The sequence below is a fragment of the Nyctereutes procyonoides genome, unplaced genomic scaffold (assembly GCF_905146905.1).
Source record: "Nyctereutes procyonoides isolate TBG_1078 unplaced genomic scaffold, NYPRO_anot_genome, whole genome shotgun sequence".
In the NCBI taxonomy this organism is placed as follows: domain Eukaryota; kingdom Metazoa; phylum Chordata; class Mammalia; order Carnivora; family Canidae; genus Nyctereutes; species Nyctereutes procyonoides.
Window position 1 is genome coordinate 32317022 of NW_026575042.1, and position 14662 is coordinate 32331683.

Below are 14662 nucleotides of genomic sequence, written 5' to 3' on the forward strand. Positions count from 1 at the left end.
CACTGCCTTTGATCCTGCGCTGTTCCCCCGGACCATTCCGCTTTTGTATTTTTAATATCTCCTCTCCCTCTGGAGCTGAGAGGATTGCAAAGCCTGCATTCCTGTTCCACTTACTCTTCCCGTCTCCTTGGGGGCAGTTATTACATTTTCCGACCTAGCAGCAGGAAGAGGCAGGGCTATCCCCAGTCCAGATCTGCTCTGCTGGGCAACTAGCTACACCATATACATGTCCATGCTTGGGTGGCTCTGAGGCACTGTTAACTTGAGAAATCTGGCCTCACCAAGCCTTCTGTCCAGCCAGAGAGGTAGAACCGTGTCAGGTGCTCAGAAGAATGAGAAAGGTGGTGGTCTGCAGGCTCAGGAAACATTTCCCGATGGGACTGTGGGGAAGGGCTGGGTCCTGCTGTAGGGGTGCACCCTGCTCCCATGGGCGCAGTGGCATCAGCCCAGGGCAGGTGAAATGGCTGCATCATTAACCAGGTCCCAGGGCCATGGGTCCCCTCTCATCTATGATTATCCAAGCCTCACCTGCACCCCTGTAGCATGTCAAAGCAGCAAATGTCAGAATTGATGTCGAGGCTACGTTTATGAAATCAACTGCACCCCAGCTGCATCCATCCCGTCAGCTTGAGGAGTAATAAATGTGATTCAGAAACATGGAGGCTTCCCTGAGACTTTAATCCTATTAAGAACAATTCAGCACACATAGAATGGATTATGAAACTGTCTGACAGGCAAGATTTGACATTCAAGATATTCTCAGCAAATGAGTTCACCTATGCTGAAAACAAATGGAGCTTCTGGTATTAGACTTCCAGAACTCCCAAATCATTCCCTCAGCAAACACTGGTCACTGCTAAGCACTGCGAGTGTCGGTCGTGCTCTGGGGCGGTCACGGTCCTGCTGCGCATACACCGGGCTGTGGGGACATTTGGAAGGGGCAGGAAGGGAAGGCGTCCCAGGTATCGGATGCTTGAGCTGGGTCTCAAAGGGAAGAGGAACATGTGCCAAGTAGCAGTTTATTCCAGTTGTGCTGTATTCCCCCCCCACACACAAAACCGCTAAGCATGGCCCCGAGGGTAGTCCTGCTCTGGGTGGAAGGTGGGCACCTGGGGGCACGAGGCCCACTTGGAGATGGCCCGGCTGAGGGAGAGCCAGGCGGACCTGCAACTGCCCAGCTGCAGCCCCACTCGGCGGAAACCACGGAGGTGGTGGCAGTGAAGGATTCTACAGATGACAATTGAACAGCTTTAAGAAAGGGAATTGCAGAGGCAAGTCGGAGTGCTGGTAATTGGGCTTCCGGAGCCCAGGAAGGTCTTTGAACATGTACAGAGAGTTTGTCAGCCAGAGAGAGAGCTTGGAAGTTCTGCTGCTTGGATGTGATTGACAGAGATAATGAGAGTGGCAGTGTCTGTGGAGAGGAGCTGCGGTTTTACTGAAACATCAGAGCTCAACTTAACCCCCTCTGCCCTGGTTCCTCCACTGCTCTGAGCTTCTCCACTTCACTCTCCTCTGTGGAAGGGGGAGCGGGGGCCCTCGGACTCACTGATGGGAAAGATGTGTCCGGGGGCAGCCGCTAGCCCACTGAGGACAGGAGGGCCAGGGCAGGGGGCCCCTGCTCATCTCCTCAGAGGCACTGGGGTCAGACCACCTGCCTCTGGCCCCACCCAGTTCTTTCCCCCTAACCCTGCTCCCCCACCCCTGCCTTGTCCGGGTACAGGGAAACAAAGGCAGTCCCTCACCACTCCCTGGCCTGGCCCCTTAGGGTCCAGGGCATTGGCTTGTGCTGACCTTCAGAGGCCCGGAGAGTTGCTGCAGACCATTCCAAGTGAGCTAGCAGGCTGCTCTGCTCGGGTGACGGTTGCCTCAACTGGCTCTCGCTTTATGGAAATACCATCTACTCTCATTCTAATCTCCAGTGTTTTCAACATCCGTGTATCTGATCCTGTTACAAAACAAGGAAAGGGGCCCAGGACTCACTCCCATTCTCAGGTCTGCTCAGAACACCCTATGCCCCCAACCTTGGGCCGTATCTTTCCATACAGTTCATCAGGTAGCCAGATGTAAGGTGCTTCTCCATGTCTCCTCCCTGTTTTCCATACCTGCTAGCAAAGCAGATGTGACAGAGAATAATTCCAAAACCCCATTAGAGGACCATAATTATTTTTCTGAAATAAAAATGTTTTGATTAAAAGTTATATACTCAGAAATTTTGGAAAGCACCCAGATCCTTAAAAAGAATAAAATTCTCCAAAGGCACAGCACTTCGATGAAAGACTTGAGCAGATAAATCAATTCATGACCTACGTAATGTTTTTCTTTAGGGTGGCAGGTAAAGGCTTTTTTTTTTTTTCCAATGTACAAGAGGCATCAATGCTTCCAGAATATCAACCCAAGTAGTAATGGCAAAATTATCTAGAAGACATAGCAAATGGCATAAAGTCCCATTTTGTAAACATGAATGGCTATCCTCTATTCTGGAAGGTGAAAAATAAAGATCTGGAATCAGTTAACCCTCTACTATGTGCTTGGTGCTTCTCAAACACAATCCTCCTAGACCTCCAAGTGACCAGCTTCAGAACAGTAACCCCCTTTGCAGAGACATCTACTGTAGTAGATGTGGCAGGGATGACAGCCTCCATCTGATGAAGAGTTTCCTTCTATTATTCATGTGTGTGATGTTCAACATCACCTCGTTGTGTCATGTAATCTTTTTAATAACCCCATCTGTGCAACTTTCAGAAGTCAAGTGGCTCTCCCACAGTTCTGGAGCTAAATAAGAAGTGAAACTAGGACTTGAACCCAGGCCTCCAGTGTCTTTGCCCCTAGCCAGCACAGTGTGTGGGTCTCGCTCCTGTCTGAGCTGCAGGGAGGAGGGATCAGTGGTTGTGATGTCCTCTTAAAAAGAAAGTCAGTATACCAAACAAACGAAAGAAATACAAAAACAAGTGCCAGGAGAGTCTTCAACATTTCCAACGAGGTGGCATGCAGAGGAGACAAGGGAAATGTAGTTAAGTTGCATTTGATCCGAAGCTCACAGACAGAGGATTCAGTGCATGCGTGGGTCCTCCAGGCTCTTGGTACCCTGCCAAGTACCTGGGTCAGCTGGTCACATCATGGAGCTGTGCCACCTGCAGAAGGGCCCTGACTCCAGTGCTCTTACCTGTCATAGGCAGATCCGAGAAAAACTTGTCTGTGGGGATAAGTACTATTTTGGGCTCTGGCATCAGATAATTTGAGCAGAGATGCCAGCAGTTTAGAGGAACATGAGCTGCCCCACATTGGAAGACTTTGGGAGTTCCTAGCCCCATCGGAAATTGAGTACAGACACTAGCCCCTCCTGCCAGCCCTACCTAGTTTGTCCTTAAGAAACCCAAAAAGAGTCATTCAATGGATAATCCCACTTGTCTCCACAGTGACTGGGGACTCTGTGACAGGGCCCCTCAGTCTGGCTGCCCAGAAGGAGCTGGGAAAGGGTGCCAATTTCTGAGCCAGGCTGATGGGAAGGATGCCCGGCCACTCTTCCTCATGTATTACTTGGTTTAGTTCCATACCCCTGTTTGCTGCCATGAAGACACCAAACAGCTCCACAGGCAGTTCTCCAGGCTGAGATTACAATGGCAGCCCCACAGATAGTTTGGAAAGGGGCCTTCCAGGTATTCTGAACTTAAAATCAGACACCCCTGAGACTTATTCTCAACTCTACCATTTCCCAGCTGTGGGTTCTCTGGCAGGTTACTTGACTGTGTGCCTCTGCTTCCTCCTGGGGAAAACGGGCTGTAATACCCTCCTAAGAGGATAGCTGATAATCTGATTGACAAAAGTTTGGCAGAGGTAAAAATCTGTTGGTGGTGCAACATATTCAAACGTGAATGCTCCCAGTCGACCAGTTTGTATATTTTGCTAATATTGGTATGGTCTGTAGGCTTGTTTGTTTTTCCACCACCTAGAATGGAGAGAATAATATGCCTTGATTATCTCTAATGACTTCAGGTCATATTATCTCATACCCCACTTCATGTCCTATATATTGAGCATAGAATGTATGAAAAATATAAAATGATTGAAACTATTCACTTTCTGACTGTCTGCAAGGTTAAAAAAAAAGAATAATCAGTTGAAATAAATCTGACATTTTTTTTAATCTGACATTTTTTAAAGTAGAGGCAAAAACACCTGAAAATCCCTGAACTCCAAATTATTTCCTTTGTTGTGTAAGGTGCTTGAGCTGTTTGTTTTAATATAAAATCAATGTATAATTATTACAGAAAGTAAAAACACAAACAAGTGAAAAAGAGAAACATAAAGAGCGTTCATGGGTCTACGTGCCCAGAGGCGACCACCATTAACACCATGGTATAGATCTTTCTGAGGTCTTTCGCATGCATGTGTATAATTACTGTTTTTTGTTTTGTTTTGATTTTTGTTTTTTACAAAAGCAAGATTATACTATACCTGCAGTTATGTGCAGCCTGCTCTTTTACCTAATATTACAATGTGAGTACATTTCCATTTCAATAGGTACGTTTTTGCAACATCACTTCAAGGCGCTGCTCATTGTATTCCAGGCCTTCCATTGTGATAGGAGGGGACCATAATAAATTCATATGTTTAGTACTGCGTCGTTTACAATTATTTTCCCGATGACGAAAAGCGCAGAGGAGGCATAATTGATTTAAATGAATTGGAAATTAAGAAGTGAAGTGTAAAAAAAAAAAATCCTTACAACACATGAAAAGCAGACAAAAGTACTTAAAGATCCAGAAATCTTAACAAAATTGTCCCCTGGAGTCTGCACAAATTACCAAAACCTGATTGGATATATTCATTTTAGCTTGCCTTGTTATTTTGACCATTGTTGTTGTACTTAACCAGTCTGTGTAGCCAAATTATCTTCAATCCTGCTCGTGTTGCTGCATCCTGAAGATTAAGGCAAACAGTGCACGGGAACCATCTAGAGGAGCCCTGGCACGGAGTAGGCTCTCTATCAAAAGCTGATTCCTTCCTTCCTTCCTTCCATTAGCAGTATAAGGGCTAGCCCACCGCGGACTTTGGAGGATATTCTTTATAACTAACAAACTCACTAGGTTTCTTTCCCACGTGCCATTGCTTCATCACCCCCAGTTCTACCAGCTGCCATCAAGGCAGAATGGGGCCTGCTGTCCTTTTAAAGAGAGGAGAAGCTCAAGCCATTCACCAGCTCGTTCTTCAGTAAGCATTCACAGAGATCCAGTGTGGGTCAGGCCTTTGCTCCAGGTGCTGGGGACACGAAGGAACAGTACGATGTGGTCCTCACTTTCAAGAAGCCCACAGTCTAGGTGGAAAAGACCAAGTACACATTAAAATCCATGATGGTGAGAGGTATAGGAGCATAGAATGAGGGGACTTGAGTCAGGGAGGCTCCATCCCTAGGGACTAATTTGTGAATGACTGGCTGGTGTCTTATCACCCCATTCCCACATGTGTCACTGCAGGTCATCAATGCCATTGAGCAGGACTACCGGCTGCCTCCACCCATGGACTGTCCAGCCGCTCTACACCAGCTCATGCTGGACTGTTGGCAGAAGGACCGTAACAGCCGGCCCCGCTTTGCAGAGATTGTCAACACCCTAGACAAGATGATCCGGAACCCGGCAAGTCTTAAGACTGTGGCAACCATCACCGCCGTGTGAGTCTCATGGAACAGAGTGGTTCCTAGGTGTGGGTGGCCTCATAGTCAGGGTCAGGCCCAAGAGCAAGGCTGCTAGCCTTTTGATCTATTGACAGTGAGAATGAAGTGGCTATGCTTATCCAGTTTCTGGAAGAAACTCCAAGACTTCTCCTTTCCTTTTTCTTTTCCATCTCTCTAAAGTATTCCCCACCTCCAGCGTGGGCTATAGACAGATATCCAGATACCTGTCTGGGTCTCCACCTTCTGCTGGCTTCAGATAACCTGGGAGCTGGGCTTTGTAACAATTGAACATATGTGATAGGAGTGGGAATGAAGCTCCACTTCTGGGAGATCCTGTTTCCAGAAAGTACCCTTTCTGGTAACCACACCAGGTAGAGCTACAGACTTGGAACCTTGGCCAACCTATTAGCAGGTAAAGGCCCTGATTGCTGTGGGACACAGAAATACAAACCCATTGGACTTATTATGAGCAAATGCACAGAACAACTTTCAGGCTCCTGTCAGCAACTGTCAGCTGTACGTTACTCATCTACATTGCAGTGTTAACTGATTTATTAATTGATCTTATCAGTCAGAGCATATTGGACATTCATATGCTAAGCACTATGCCCATTGCTGGCAGTATAGAATGAACAAGAGCGACATGATTCCTGCCCTCATGGAGCTTAGAATCATTTAGGGGGTCATACCCAGATGATCACCCAAAGAAATACAAATGTGAGACCTTGATAGCCACTATGGCAAGATGGTGTGTGGTGTTGGGGAGCATGGATACATACCTCAGGGGGGCATCCCTGATGTTATTTCCAGTTGAGAGCTGAAGGGAGATAATAAATGAAAGGAAGATGGGAAGAGAAAGACAGGTGTGTCAGGCCAAGGAACAGCATATGCAGAACCTCGAGGGTGGGAAGGACAGGGCCAGTGTGTTCAGAGTCTAGTATGTGAGGGGACTGGGTCAGGACTGAGGCTGATGAGGTGGGTGAAAGCCAGACACTCAGAGCCTGTAAGCCCTGTTAATACTTCTGGGCTGATTTTCAGAGAAGTGAGCCCCCATTGAAGGGTGTGGCATGAATCAGGGTCAGTGTGAGGGTTATGGACATGATGCATCTGCATTTTTCAAAGAACACCAGGCTACAGTGTGGACCTTATGTCGAGGACAAGGAACATGCATGAAGAAGACAGGCAGGAGAATATTGCAGCAATAATGACAGGGAAGATAGGGTCTTAAGTCAGAGTAATGATGCAGAGAGAGGTAGATGAGTTTAAGAGATTTTGGAGGTCAAATCTTTAATTCTTGGTGAAGGACTGGGCATGGGTGTTGGGAGTTGAGGGATACTGACATATATTGACATGGCACCCTGCTTTATGGGTTGGGTAGCAGGGTGTCTACTTTGAGAACCTGCTAGAGAAGGTCAGTGGAGGGCTGCTCTGATCCATTTATTTCAATTACCTGAAAATAGAACCAGGGGGAAAAATATGTTACCAATAGATTTGGGAAGGTCATAATGAACTTTATATATTTTTTAAAGAACCAGATGTTTGGATGGTGAAGCTCTTCAGTTCTAGTTTACAGAGGAGTTGTAGGTCTTCTCTTCCCTCAAGACTGCATGTCTACCTGTCTGGGCTGACTGATATGTAACAGAGTCCATAACCAAGGGTACTGGCCACCTTACCTCCAGAAGTCATGCTAACTCAGAATTCTGTAAAGAAAGAAGGGTCAGTGTGGGCTCCCCTGTAATCCTCATTCTGTCAGGAAGGAATCCTCATCCTGCCGGAAGTCTATTGTCTGACCAGAATGTGACTCTGTCCATGTACTACTTCTACAGCTGTGGGGTCACCTACTCCTTTCTCTCTCTCTCTCTCTCTCTCTCTCTCTCTCTCTCTCTCAGGCCTTCCCAGCCCCTGCTAGACCGCTCCATTCCAGACTTCACGGCCTTTACCACCGTGGATGACTGGCTCAGTGCCATCAAAATGGTCCAGTACAGGGACAGCTTCCTCACCGCCGGCTTCACCTCCCTCCAGCTGGTCACCCAGATGACATCAGAGTAAGTGACAGGAATCACCTCTGTGCAGCCTGTGGGTGGGGATCAACACTCCTTCCCTGCTATTGATCATGGTGCGAGTCAAGTCTTGATTTCTGGCCTCACCCCCAGAGCTCCACTTCTGTATAGAACCAAGCCTGGTGCGGAAGTGCCTTGGAAAGATGGAAGGGTTGGGTGGCGAGGCTGAGATCCATCCTGGCCCCAAATGAGAGTTCTCCGAAATCGTAGCCATATGTCATTTGCCTAATCATCAAGAGTCTATCCTCCATTTAAGTTTTTAAATTTAACCCATCAAAGAGAGCATCCAGATGGAAAGAACACAGCCAGCCAGCACTTTAAACAACATAGCGGGAGGAGGCACTGCACTGATTCAGCAACAATCCCAGACGTACGGGGGGAGCCTGGATCCGTACTTAGATAGCGCTTGTGAATAAGCATACGTTTCCATCCCCCACAAATTATTTACCAGTCTGCAGCTCCCACAGGAGTATGGAGGAATATGAAAACTAAAATTATTCAAATAAGATGAGAGCCAGAAAGGGTCTTAAACATCCATTAGTCCATCGTTTCCCCAAGAATGTTCTGAGCAGCACCCGTTCTGGGAAATGTTAATAGGTTCTCCTTGGCAAAAAGGTCCCCCGGTCAAATAAATTTGGGAAATACTGCATACTTTATCACCCTTTTGGAGACTTGCTACACATATTAGCATTGTAAAGGCCATGAGAAATCCTGAAATAAAGAAACCCATTTAAAATTATTAAATACTGTGGAACCGTATTTTTGAGGGGCAGGGTTTCATGGCACTGTAGGTTGGGAAATAATTATCTAGCTCTGCCCCCTTCCACTCAGCAGATTCAGAAAGTAGGTGAGTTATTGCCTGAAGATCCAGGGTTCATGAGTGGCAAGGCAGGCGCTACAGCCTGCTTTCCTGAAGGCCACTTCTGTCTCCACCTACCGGTCCACCCCAGGGGCACAGAGTGCCCATACTTTTTTTTTTTTTATAAATTAATTTTTATTGGTGTTCAATTTACCAACATACAGAATAACACCCAGTGCTCATCCCGTCAAGTGTCCCCCTCCGTGCCCGTCACCCATTCACCCCCACCCCCCGCCCTCCTCCCCTTCCACCACCCCTAGTTCATTTCCCAGAGTTAGAAGTCTTTATGTTCTGTGTCCCTTTCTGATATCTCCCTCACATTTCTTCTCCTTTCCCTTATATTCCCCTTCACTATTATTTATATTCCCCAAATGAGTGAGAACATACACTGTTTGTCCTTCTCCGATTGACTTACTTCACTCAGCATAATACCCTCCAGTTCCATCCACGTTGAAGCAAATGGTGGGTATTTGTCGTTTCTAATGGCTGAGGAATATTCCATTGTATACATAAACCACATCTTCTTTATCCATTCATCTTTCGATGGGCACCGAGGCTCCTTCCACAGTTTGGCTATTGTGGACATGGCTGCTAGAAACATCGGGGTGCAGGTGCCCCGGCGTTTCATTGCATCTGAATCTTCGGGGTAAATCCCTAACAGTGCAATTGCTGGGTCGTAGAGAGTGCCCATACTTTGTGGCACCCTGGGATGACCTGGAAATCTTCAGAAAATAATAATGCCTGACTTCCACTCCTAGATCTTCTGGTTTAATTGGTATGAACTGAGACCTGGGCTTCCGGGCATTTAGAACTCCCCAGGTGATTCTCACATGTAGCCAAGGCTGAGAAGTGAAGTTGGCAAGGGTTGAATTTTGAGTACACACACCCTGCCAGAGGGACTTCACTGGATGCCTGGGCCACAATGCGTATGGCCAATGTGGGGGTTAGTAGCCTGTGACACACATTTCCCAAATGAGAGGATTGGTCAGTCCTCCAGGCAATTGGTAAACACTAACCGATGACGTGTTATGTCTAAGACACAGTGCCAGGTGCCAGGTTTTCCTCCTGCTGTGGGCCAACTGCTGAGTCCCAAGGGTGAGGGATGGTCCCATCCAGCCCCAGAAGCTGATCCCGGAGTACTGCTTTGTACCCAGTCTGCCTGAAGTCCCATTCTACCTCTCTGAGATTGATTCTTGGCAGAAATTATGGAAGCTCCATTCTCCAGGGAGATGGTGCATCTAGTCTAGGATTCACTAAACATCAGAATTCATTTTTAAAATGTGGGTTCATTTTTCTGTTGATGTCTAAAAAAGGCACTCCCTGACACTATGAATTATTGTCAGGCAGCATCAAAAAAAAGGGGGTGGGGGAGAAACACTTGCCAGTGGAAAACCAGCTTCCCCATCTTGCAGAGCTAACGTGGATGTCCTAGATGATAGGAGAGCCCAGATTCGGGGGCAGAAGTGAGTGCTCATGCCGGTGGGGCTGCTTCCGCTTCCCCACTCTAATGTGGCTGAGTATGGGACCATCACCCTCTAATCCCCCACGACTGTAAGAATCAAATGGAGTAATTTCCTCAGTCCGGAAAAGGAAAAATTAAGGGATTTAGCTCAAAGTAAAAAATGTCCACACACTATTGGAGCAATTCAGTTTGTTTCTTGAGAGATAAAAGATGGAAAAAGAACACGAGCAACTAAATAAAATAGATTGCAAGACAATTTGTGAATTCGAAATTCGAGCATGCCTCTCAGAAGTGTTTGCTGAAAAGGCATGGACAATTTGACAATCTGAGGCAGCTGCAGCCCTGAGGGGATTGACCGCCAGCTGAAAGGAGAGTTTGAAGAGAGCATGGAGCCTCCTCCGTGGGTCTGGGTACAAAATGATCTGCTATGCTAGGGACAGGGACATTTGGGGGGAATATAGTCTGGACCTCAGAAGAGTTCAGAGAATACCCCTTCAAGGGTGGCTAAGAACCAGATAGTCTTGAATTTGAACCCCAGCTCCACTACCAATTATCTGTTGTGTGTCCTTGAGCATGTTACGTAATTTCTTTGAGTCCTACTTGCCGTGTCCATAAATGAGCAAATAATAATAGTACCCATCTCATTGGTTTGTGGTGAGGAGCTAACAGAATAGTGCAAGCAAAGCACTTAGCCTATTGCCTGCCTACAGGATGCACACAGGAAATGATTACTGTTAAATTACTATTATTGACTTTGAGTGGTTTGTCAATATTTAGGAAATGCTTCATTACATATAAATGAGATAGCATATGGCACATGAGAAGTACTTGAACATGCTATTTATTATTATTATTATTATTATTATTATTATTAACTAGGAAAAGAAGCATGGGTCTCCCCACAATTAAATATAAGTCATGAATGATTATATTAAGACTCACAGCTTAAACATGAATCTAATCAAAAACCCGCTCCTAAACATATCACTTGGATTCCCACTTGGGCAGATATTTGAAAGTTATTTTGAGATCACCCTTCTTAAAAATTCATGACATTAAAATTCAAACAGAGGCAGAAAATGGAAACTCAGGGGAAAAACATCAGAAAACCCAGCAAACCCAACATCTTTTCGATCTCAGTGGGTGATCACTAATTTAGGCAGAAAGCTCCACAGCATAACTAAAGCCCCATATAGTGTGTGCTTAGAGTGTTTAAAAAAACAACACAGAGAAAAGTTCCAATCCACCTAAGGTCATGGATACAATGAAGGGGCTGCTTCAGAACCCACAGATGAAGAACAGGGCACAACACTTCCAGGACTGTCTAAGTTGGAGGGGCCATTGGAGTCTAGGGCCACTGCATGAAGCAAGTGAAATTGAGCAAGAAAATAATCTAGGTAGACATTTGCCAAAGACTTGGGTAAACTTGAGTGTTGGATTTTAAATACGTTTATTTGCTATTCAACAATATCAAGAGCTTGCCTTCTGTGATGAGTTTTGATCGGTGAAAAGCTGCCTTAACACTAAAGTGTCTTTTTTTATGTCTGGCTTTCTCCCTCCTAGAGACCTCCTGAGAATAGGGGTCACCCTGGCAGGTCATCAGAAGAAGATCCTGAACAGCATTCATTCTATGAGGGTCCAGATGAGTCAGTCACCAACGACAATGGCATGAGAACTCTCATTTTCTGGGGGGAGGAGAGGAAGGAAAAGGACCAGGCTCAAGAGAGAACCAGAGGTTGACCAGTGTGGAATGTTCTGGAAAGATTGGCTTCTCAGCTGAGAAACGCATGACATCAGTGAAGAAGAAACTGGACCTGTTCCTAATAGGCGACCTTCGTTTCTCAGTGACAGAGCATGTTTAAGATGCCTCGGGAAACCAAATCTATAATAATAAAAATATGGAAAAGTGATGTTCAACGGAAGTGAAGACAAAACAGTATGCATCGGGGTGGGGGGGGACCAAGAGTAAACTCGGCTCCCACCCTCAGGGCGCTGGAGTCACCCATCCACAGGAAGAAAGGGAAGGAGGTAGAGGGAAGAAACAGGCAGTTTTCCATTTTCTTCCTCACCAATGACATTCTTTTCTTTTCTCCTTTTGTACTCCTCCCCACGAGCCCTCTCCCTTCTCCCACATCCATTTCCCTTTGCTCATGACTCGTGTAGGGAAGTTCCTTCAAACAAACCCCAGCTCCTGAGTCTCCAGATGTCGTTCTGTCAGTTGCCAAAGGACTTTGCTGACCACTGCATGGGGGATCCAACCAATTCAATTAATGTCTTCATATTGAAGAAGAGATGTACCTTCAATTGAAAACCTTGTTTTTCTTTTGTTTGCATTTTCTGCAAAAAGGAAAAAGAAACCACAAATTGGAAAAAAAAATAGAAAAACCTGTTTCCGTGTGCAGGAGCACACATATGTGTGTCTGTGTTCTAAAATGACTGTGCTTGTTCGTAACAGATGCAAACAAGAAAGAAGAACCAGGAAGTCTTTGCCCCCGGAAAATCCAAAGGGGCTGGAACGTATTGTTGGTTTTGTATTCTGGTTGGCCCAGTTGGCCTATTGGCTCAATGGGGAGAGAGGGCAGGGAGAAAAATAAAATGAAAGGGGAAAAAACTCTCAGGAGCTTGCAAATTCAGACAGGAAACAGGTGAGTCGTTTGAATTGGGTGCAGTGTGGGCCATTCTAGAATGATACTGACTGATTAATTATTCTTGGTAACATCTGAAGAGAAGGAGAAGGAAAGTGTTTCTGGAGAATGTTCTTGCACATCCCTGGAATCTGCAATTCAAGAGATGGCAAGAGAGAATTCTTCTTACCTTATCTGTGGACTGGCTTAAGCCGTGTGGCATCCGAGGAATGTTTCAAATGTGTCTGTGTTTCTCTGCATTCCTTCTTGTACCTCATTGTTCAATTCACTTTTGTAAATTCCACCTAACATTTAAATATTTTTAATTTCTCCTTTTATCTTACTCTCCTTGCTAATTTTATCTGTCTAATTAAAATGAGCAGAAGCATGTCTGGGTTTACATAGAATGGTGTCAGAGTGTGTGTTCTCACACCCCGGTGGGTCCATCCCCAAGGTACAGGAGAATCCTGAGCAGCTGTCCTTCCTTTTTCCCCTTGTAGGGGAGGGAAAAATATATCCTGGACCTTGTGACTCCCAAGAAGCAGATTATATTAGAATCACTCTCACCCATGTGACCCAAAGGAAGAACTGAATAAATATGAGAGTCTGAAGCCTCAAATATGCAGCTTAAGAAGTCACTGGCAGATAAATATAAACAATCACCAATAATACACTATCAGCCCTGATTTCAGTTCGTATATTGAGTTTAAGAAGTTCATATCCAGGCCAATTTTGTAAAAGCCACTGAAGACTGTTTTAGACTGCGTGCTTGCGGTATGTCTGTGAACAAGCTTTTGGAGGGGAGAGTGTGAGGCCATAAAAGGAGCCAGAAAGAAAGAAGAAAGAAAGAAAGAAAGAAAGAAAGAAAGAAAGAAAGAAAGAAAGAAAGAAAGGAAAGAAAGAAAGAAAGAAAGAAAGAAAGAAAGAAAGAAAGAAAGAAAGAAAGAAGGAAAAGAAAGGAAGGAAGGAAGGAAGGAAGGAAGGAAGGAAGGAAGGAAGGAAGGAAGGAAGGAAGGGAGCCACAGTTCCCATGTAGCTTATTTAATGCAAATTTAAGGTGAAATGAGCCTTTCCCCCTAATCTTGGGTAACATTGTACTTGGGGAGGTCTTACTTTCTGAAGCCCCTTCAAGGAGGCTCATTGGCCTAGGGGTACAGCTCTGATGTAGAGGAACCCATCTTAACATATCAGCCTTGTGCTCAACCCTGGGGGGACAAGAGGAGATGGACAGAACTGTCCTAGCAGATTTTCATTTGCAAAGAGCCCCAACCCTGCTATGTAGGAGGTAGAAGAGAAAACTTCCCCTTATTAATAGCTTGCCAATTCCATGCACAATTTGCTAATTACCCCAAAGACCTCAATCCATGAAGTGTCTTACAAGTCTAGGCAATTCAGCTAATCTACTCTCAATTTTCCACAGGAATGGATTTTAATTTGTCACCAAATTTCTCAGGCAGCATCCTTAATCTGAAATCCTCACTGCATCTCCACCAATGCCAGCCACCTTCTGGCTGTCAACAAAGCAAGGTCAAAGTGAAGTCATGTCATGCCCTTAGGTTTGGTTTCACCATAAGATCCCACAAAGGAGATCGAAAGTGGGAGAGAGAGAGAATCCAAAGTGCACACAGGGAAAGCATGAGGGGTCAGCAGAGCCAAGGCCAGGGCACCTCGAGACCTAGTTCTCAGTGGGAGGGGCATGACCAAGTTCTTGACATACCCCCTTCTCTGCAGATGCCTCCCACAGCTTCATATGCCAGGCTGCCCCCTACCCTACACCCCAGAATGTGGTGTGTCTCTATGAGTGAGATATCATGCCTTCCCTCTGTGGCCCAGGGTCAGTCATTTACCTCCCTGAGCCTCTGTTCCCTCTTATGTATAAACGGATAGTAGTAACGACCTCTGATAAGGCCTGTCTAACGCTCCTGAGCAGCTTCTCTATGCCAAGCACGGTGTAAGTACTTCACATCTATTAACTCTCTTCCTCAC

At 45.8% G+C, this 14662-nt stretch overlaps 1 protein-coding gene across 1 annotated transcript in view; it reads left to right on the forward strand.

The window, feature by feature from the left end:
• The window catches only part of EPHB1 (EPH receptor B1), a 431779-nt gene extending 418707 nt beyond the window's left edge, over window positions 1–13072 (forward strand). The window contains exons 14-16 of the mRNA XM_055321648.1: window positions 5475–5668; window positions 7561–7716; window positions 11616–13072. Of these exons, the coding sequence (XP_055177623.1) occupies window positions 5475–5668; window positions 7561–7716; window positions 11616–11724 (459 nt within the window). The 3' untranslated portion in view covers window positions 11725–13072. The remainder of the gene's footprint in view (window positions 1–5474; window positions 5669–7560; window positions 7717–11615) is intronic.
• Window positions 13073–14662: the final 1590 nt, after the last annotated feature.